This window comes from Haliaeetus leucocephalus, unplaced genomic scaffold (genome assembly GCF_000737465.1).
Source record: "Haliaeetus leucocephalus isolate CR32 unplaced genomic scaffold, Haliaeetus_leucocephalus-4.0 Scaffold294, whole genome shotgun sequence".
Lineage (NCBI taxonomy): Eukaryota > Metazoa > Chordata > Aves > Accipitriformes > Accipitridae > Haliaeetus > Haliaeetus leucocephalus.
This window is the reverse complement of record NW_010972730.1, coordinates 63,403-70,942: the sequence shown is the minus strand read 5'-3', so window position 1 is coordinate 70,942 and position 7,540 is coordinate 63,403. Positions and strand designations below refer to the sequence as shown.

The 7,540-nt window shown below is 45.2% G+C and overlaps 1 protein-coding gene across 1 annotated transcript in view; it reads right to left on the bottom strand.

Annotated features, from left to right (window-relative positions):
* LOC104833473 (alpha-1B-glycoprotein-like) overlaps positions 1-359 on the bottom strand; it is a 10,016-nt gene extending 9,657 nt beyond the window's left edge. Inside the window, exon 1 of the mRNA XM_010570140.1 lies at positions 248-359. Coding sequence (XP_010568442.1) covers positions 248-278 — 31 coding nt within the window. The 5' untranslated portion in view covers positions 279-359. The remainder of the gene's footprint in view (positions 1-247) is intronic.
* Positions 360-7,540: the final 7,181 nt, after the last annotated feature.

The following is a 7,540-nucleotide window of genomic DNA, read 5'->3' as shown; positions in this document are numbered from 1 at the left end:
GGAGAAGGGAAGGGAGGGAGAAGGGAAGGGAGGGAGAAGGGAAGGGAGGGAGAAGGGAAGGGAGGGAGAAGGGAAGGGAGAAGGGAAGGGAAGGGAGAAGGGAAGGGAAGGGAGAAGGGAAGGGAAGGGAGAAGGGAAGGGAAGGGAGAAGGGAAGGGAAGGGAGAAGGGAAGGGAAGGGAGAAGGGAAGGGAAGGGAGAAGGGAAGGGAGGGAGAAGGGAAGGGAAGGTGGGGATGAGAGACTCACTGAGGGGTATCATGAGGCAGTAGATAATCATGGCACCAGGGTCCAGGGTGTGCTCAGAGCTCTGTGCTGGCCTGTCCAGGAGAGGAGCGTGCTGCCTGGTGGGTCTGTCCTGCCTTCTTCATCTGTCTGACTTGAACTGGGTGGTCAGAGGGGTAGGGAGAGGAAGCACTGCAGAAAGAAGTAGAAGCCACTAACCACAAAGAGAAGAGGGAAACTACACCCTGGATGTTGTGTGTCTGTCCTGGCTTCAGCTGGGATAATTTCCTTTCTAGTAGCTGCTATAGTGCTATGCTTTGGGTTCAGTAGGAGAAGAATGTTGCTAACACACTGATGTTTTCAGGTTTTGCTAAGGAGTGCTTAGACTAAGTCAAGGATTCTTCACCTTCTCATGCCCAGCCAGCACGAAGGCTGGAGGGGCACAAGAAGTTGGGAGGGGACACAGCCAGGACAGCTGACCCAAAGTGGCCAAAGAGGTATTCCATACCATGGGATGTCATGCCCAGTATATTAATTGGGGGGAGTGCGGGCAGGAGGATTGCGACCCGGCCACTAACTGGGCATCAGTTGACAATTGCACTGTGCATCACTTGTATATTCCAATCCTTTTATTATTACTATTGTCATTTTATTAGGGTTACCATTATCATTATTAGTTTCTTCCTTTCTGTGCTATTAAACTGTTCTTATCTCAACCCATGAGTTTTACTTTTTTTTTCTGATTCCCTCCCCCATCCCACTGGGTGGGGGGGAAGTGAGCGAGCAGCTGCGTGGTGCTTAGTTGCTGTCTGGGGTTAAACCACAACAGTTTCTTGGGGATGTCATCACATTTTCAAAGAGCTTTTCCTCCTCACATGCTCTAGATCACCTTTGGACTGTCTCTTTGCCCCATGAACTCTGAGTCCCTTTTAGTAAATATGTCCTAGCAAATTGGGAACTGAAAGGGTTTCTTGGTAAACCACTTGGCTTGCAACAAGTGTGCTGTCACTAGCTGAAAAGGCTTGTAGGAGGCCCGCCAGATATCCTAGACCTTGGCAGTCAATGTGGTGTTAGCTCCCATCTTGCATTCAGAGGACCAGGAGTAGGGATGAGGAGGTATCAACGATCTGAGCTGCCACCGTCCCCTGTGCATGGCATGGTTTTGGGAGGGGAGGGTGCTCTGCATTGCTCAAAAAGGAGAGAGGAGAGGAGAGGAGAGGAGAGGAGAGGAGAGGGGAGAGAAGAGAAGAGAAGAGGAGAAAGAAGGAAAGGAAGAGAGAAAGAGAGAAAGTAGGTGTACTCTTCCCAACATTGCATGAGCAAAGACATTTCACCCAGCCACCTTGCTGCTAGGAAACAGCAAAAGAAAAAAGGAAGAAAAAAGAATTGTGCCATCTTCTTGAGACTCATGGTTAGCTGCACTATTGCAGCAGTTCCACTGATGTCCCCTTTGGCCACAGAGCTGGCACACTTGACCACTTTAATCTTCCTCTGCCAATTAAAATGAGGGAATGTTTTGCTTTAGCTCTTAAATTGGGTGCAGGGCCACAGGAAATGATTCATGGGAAGAATACCATGGACACTGCTTTGGTCGTCCTGAGGGGAAGAGGATGCACTGATCTTACCTCACTTGCCCAATTCCCAGCTGGATCTATTGGATAGCCTCTCTGATCCATGGAGAGAGAGAGAGATGCAAGCCCTTTTCATACTCTCCATGTTTATCCATCTCTGCTAACCGCAGCAAACACCCTGGCAAATCCTTTTTCCTCCCAAAGGTAGGCTAACATTACTCAATTCCCTGTGAGACCTTCACAGTCAATGAAGTGAAAGAGCTACCTTTGCAATTTGTCCTCCCTACCTTTGCAACTTGCACTAATCTGAGTCAGCGCTGGTGATGGTCCCACTTCGGGTGAACAAAAATTCCTTCCCATTTTGTTCAGCTTGGCCCATCTATGTGCTCTCAAAGATTCTTTGCGTGTTTACATGTCAAAAATATGCAAGTGAATTCAGCATCTCGACGGGTACTAAGAATAGCCCCTTCCCCTTAGTGCTATCTGCTGACTGCTGGGTTTTCTGACACAGCTAGAAGAAATATACAGTTTTACTTCCCAAATCCTAAACCTGAGGAACTTAATTAATTCGCTGAAACTTACTCTTTGCAGTCAAAGCTTCACACAGTTCTTCCCTGGCTATTTTGTTCTCTATTTGATAGTGATTCATCTTTTCTGATGCTATTCTTCTAGAAATTAGTTGTCTGCTTTTCAGGTAATCATCTAAATCTACTCTGTGGACAGAAATCAGACTATCTGGAGGACTACTATCCATGTCTAAAATCAGGGGCTGAGACAGATGTGATGAATCACCTTTACGAAGTGTTGATTTCTCTCCATATTCAAGAAGAAGAACCTGCATGCAGAGTGTTCAGTACCTCTGGATGGGCTGTAAATACAAGAGAGAGATCATGGCCTTCCTTAGTTTTCCCTTGGAAACAAGGGTTGCTGCATTTATGTGTCCTAGTTAACTCAGCTCCCATTGCTATCAGTAGGAACCCCATCTGTGGAGTTTAGGGCAGAATTCATCTGACCCTCTAGAAATTCTGTGAGTTTGCTGCCTATACACTGGTATTTGATGACCTTTCTGATGCTTGGGGTATCACATATCCAGCCTCTAGCTACCATACTACAAGGTTGAGGGTCTTCAAGATTTATGCAACTCCTGCTGAAAAGGTCTCTGCTACCCCACACTCCTTGGATATTACTAGAAGCCTCTTTTTATGTGCCTGAATTGCTCCTGGGATGTTGCTCATCTCATCTGAAGACCTGTGGCCAGAGGAACCATGTGTTGCAGATGTACCTCTGACCCTGAAAGGGAAGAGCATGTCTACCAGGCAGGGCAACCACATTCTCATTGATCTGCTCAGCAAGAAGATTCTCAGCCTTTGGGACTGCAATTCCTATTGCTTCTTGCATGATCAGTTAGTCTCAGGGTGCTCCCTCCAATTCAAACCACTCGTATGTCAATGTAATACAAATAAGGTCTTGAATCATTACGCGTAGGACTTTTCCCAGCATAAGAAACAGCTCCCTAGAAAGAGTTAAATGCATAGAAATATCTGTAGGAGTTAGCTAACTCCGTAAAAATCTCCCTTGAAGTTAATTTTTGTTTAAAAACATAATTTCATTGTTAAAAAGGGTTAAGAATATAATCAAAATCAGTGTCTTTTTAATTGTGTCCACTCACTGGAGTGATTTTGGATATGAGAGAAACTCACTTATTTGTCATGAGTTCTCCTTTTTCACTGAAAAAATCTTTTAAGATTTGTTGTGCAGGATTGCACCTAGCTGCATATGAAGTTTTTAGATTGGAACACTAGTTTCTCGCAAACTATGTTATTGAATGATGCATCACCAGCAGCACAAGATCTCTGTATAGCTGCAGAGCTGATCTATTAATAAACTGGGCAACCACAGCACTATTTATTCCTCTTATTGGAGCTACACTCTCTCATGCATTTTCCTTGCTCTCTTCTCTTGCAGACAACTGTGAAGTAGCCCAGAAAGCTACAGTCTGCCCTCCTGAAGGATGCAAGCCACAGACTTCTTCACCGTGTGAACAAGGAAGGGTTAGAGAGAGCTGCCAGATGCAAACTCTGCAAGCACAGAAGAAAATATTGCCTCTGATGTTTGGTTCATCTCATCCCAAAATGGACATGGAACGGTTCAGGTCAATAAAACTCTACCATTAGGTTAGATATAGAAGTCTGGAATAAAACTACCTTTAGGTTAGGTATAGGAGTCTGGATGCCTCGTTCAGCTGCAGACATCTGATGTGAGGAGAGTTAAATCCCACCCCCAGATCACTTTAAAGATTAATGTTGATCTGGCCCTGGAACAGATCAACACTGGGCTGCTGCTGGAAGAAATGAGCTTAGAGCACACCTCCCTGGGCAAATGTCCTTGTCCTACCATCCCACCACTGCATGCTTGTCAATATGGCGAACTAAGAGTGAGTTTTAAGATAATGAAGAAACAATATTAACACAGGTGAAGGTCAGAAAAGGCCGTAAATGGAGGTGGGAAATAAAGGTTTTGATTTAGTTACTCAAAGTATCTGGTAGATTTATAGATGACCTTCAGCTTTTCTGAACTTGGGGATGCTCTGCAGGTCCTGTGCTATATCTCCTAGTCCCAGATGCATGTCTCAAGTGCCTTAATGCATTTAAATTGGTACCAGCTGCCATCCTTTAGGCAAATGAATCCCATTCTCAGCTGGCAAGTGTTGTCCTTTCTGTTTCTTTCCTTCAGCTTCTCCTATTAGCTGGTGACAAGCAAAGATTCCCCATCTCAGCTGGTGACTGAGCAACATTTTCTGTCTGAACAAGCTGACTATGCCCTCTTGTGGCAAAGAAAACCAATGGTGTTGGGCTGCATTAGGAAGAACATTGCTAGCAGGCTGAGGGAGGTGATCCTTCTCTGCTCGGGACCTGGTGAAGCCACGTTGGAGCGCTGTGTCCAATTCTCGGCTCCCCAGTACAAGAAAGATAGGGGTTTACTGGAGTCCAGCAAATGGCCACAAAGATGACTGAGGGACTGGAGCATCTTTCATCCAAGGAAGCGATCTTACCGATATGTGTAAGTACGTGATGAATATTTATATACAGTAGTGATGAATATTTATATACAGAAACAGTAGGTAGGTGTCTGTCAGGGATTGTGTCATATGAGCTCATTCTTATTCTAATAGCATTGCCCAGAAGCTAATGAAAGTAAAGATTAACCTAAAAAAAAAAAGAAACATCTGAAAATGTCCACTCTTCTATCTTTACCAGTGGTTCTACCCATTCAACAGGAAAAAGGAACAGCAACATAATTGTCACAAAGACAGAGATAAGATTTCTGGACTAGATTTGATCTCTTTTAGTCGTTTTCCATTCAGTATGACATTGCAGACACAATCTGAGCTGTGCTCAGCCACTCTCCTGTGCCAGTAATGCTGAAAATTAGTATAAAGCACCATTTACAGTGATTGTTAAAAATCTTGATGCCCTTCCCAGCACAGGAGCTGAGCACCTTAGGATTCTCATGGGAGAAATGCAGGAGCATGTGGTGGATCTAGAGCAAGAGAAAAGAGGTGGGACAGAGGGAACTCGCATTGAGCTGGAGGAGAGAGGGAAATTATTAGCACCCTTGCAAAGGAGGGAGTTAATCATAAAGAAATGAGGCCAGACCTGTCACTACTGACCATGAGATTCAATGGGTCTGAGAATCCCCTAGCTGGAAATGGTCCCAAGAGGTTCACTAATCCATTCTTCTGCCTTAGAGGCAGTTCTGTTCCATGAGACATTTCAGGTTTTGTGGCTGCTATGACTAGTCTTATGGTCATCCATGCAGGACCTTAAAAGTGAATGTACATGTCCTATGTTTTCTTATGTCGGTGGTGGTGGTTCGTACAGGAAAAAAATCAGTGTTCTTCAATCAAATATGACTTCTATAAATAAAAACATTATGTTCTTCTTTTACTCATTTTACATTTGATTATTTTAAAATGTTTTACATTTTGAACATTTTAATCATTTTACACTTGTGATGGGTTAGTCGTGGCTAGGAGCCAAACTCCCACCCAGCCATTTGCTCACTCCCCCCCTCAGTGGGACAGGGAGAAAAAATAGGAAGAATGCAAATGAGGAAGTTTGTGGTTTGAGACAAATACAGGGTGATTACTTACCAATTACCCTTGTGGGAAAAACAGACTCCACTTGGGGAGAATTGACTGAATTTATTGCCAATTAAAATACATGTGTAATTATTGATTTGGATAGACGAACATTAAAACAAGACCTTTCCTCCCCCTGTTTCCCATGCTCAGCTTCAGTCCTTTGAGTTATGGTCAATACGTAGCAATTTCTCTCTGACACGTCTTTCCTCTCACACCTTTCCTCTGCTCTGCCATGGGTTCTCCATGGGCTGAAGTTCCTTCAGGAACATCCATCTGCTCCATCGTGGGTCCTCCACAGGCTGCAGGGGCAGGGACACCTTCCACTAGACCAGGTTGCTCAAAGCCCCATCCAACCTGGCCTGGAACACTTCCAGGGATGGGGCATGCACATCTTCTCTGGGCAACCTGTTCCAGTGCCTCACCACCCTCATAGTGAAGAAAAGGTCTGTGAAAACACGATGACAACCCCAAGACACGCAACATCCAGGGTGTAGCTTCCCCTGAGCATCCAGCTGTGGTTAGTGGCTTCTACTTCTTTCTGCAGTGCTTCCTCTCCCTACCCCTCTGACCACCCAGTTCAAGTCAGACAGATGAAGAAGGCAGGACAGACCCACCAGGCAGCACGCTCCTCTCCTGGACAGGCCAGCACAGAGCTCTGAGCACACCCTGGACCCTGGTGCCATGATTATCTACTGCCTCATGATACTCTTCAGTGAGTCTCTCATCCCCACCTTCCCTTCCCTTCTCCCTCCCTTCCCTTCTCCCTCCCTTCCCTTCTCCCTCCCTTCCCTTCTCCCTTCCCTTCTCCCCCCATGCACACATTTATTTCTCCGTTTTCCTTTTCTATCATTTATTCCTCTCTCCCTTCTCCATTCTTTTCCTTTCTTTCATCTCTAGCTTTTCTTCTGCTTTATATCCCATCTCGAGTCCTCTCTTTTGTTGCTGCTGTTATCTCTTCTTTCTCCCTCTCTCCTTTCGGGCTTTCAATCCAATCTTCCCTCCTGTCTTTCATAGTCCTCTCTATAATGGCATTCCTCTTTCTCCTCCCTCCTCTCCACTCCCCTCCTTTTTCCACTTCCCTTCCCTTCTATTAGACCCTCAATAATCAAACACTGGAAGAGGCTTCCTAGACACATGGTCAATGCCCCATCCCTGTCAGTCTTTAAGAGGCGTTTGGACAATGCCATCAACAACATGCTGAAACTTTTGGTCAGCCCTGAAGTGGTCAGGCATTTGGACTAGATGGACATTGTAGATCCCTTCCAACTGAAAAATATTCTGTTCTGTTCTATGAACATATTTCTCCGGTGGGTTGATGCAGTTAGTTCTGTCCTGCCAGCTGGATATCCATATTCTCGGGAGATGAAGAACCGTTGGCTGAAAACTCATTGCTGTGGTGATGCTGGGGAGGTTCCCAGTGTGTGTTCTTCTTTGTGGCGAATGGGTCCAGCTGTTAAATACCAGTTCCGTCATTTTCTTTCTGGTGTAGATTCTTATGAAATCAGATCTGATCCATTGTTCTGCTTTTTCAGTCTGCTTTCCGGCTTGAGAACCAGACTAGGACTGGTTCATCCCAGACTAGGGGTGAAACAAAGTTATGAT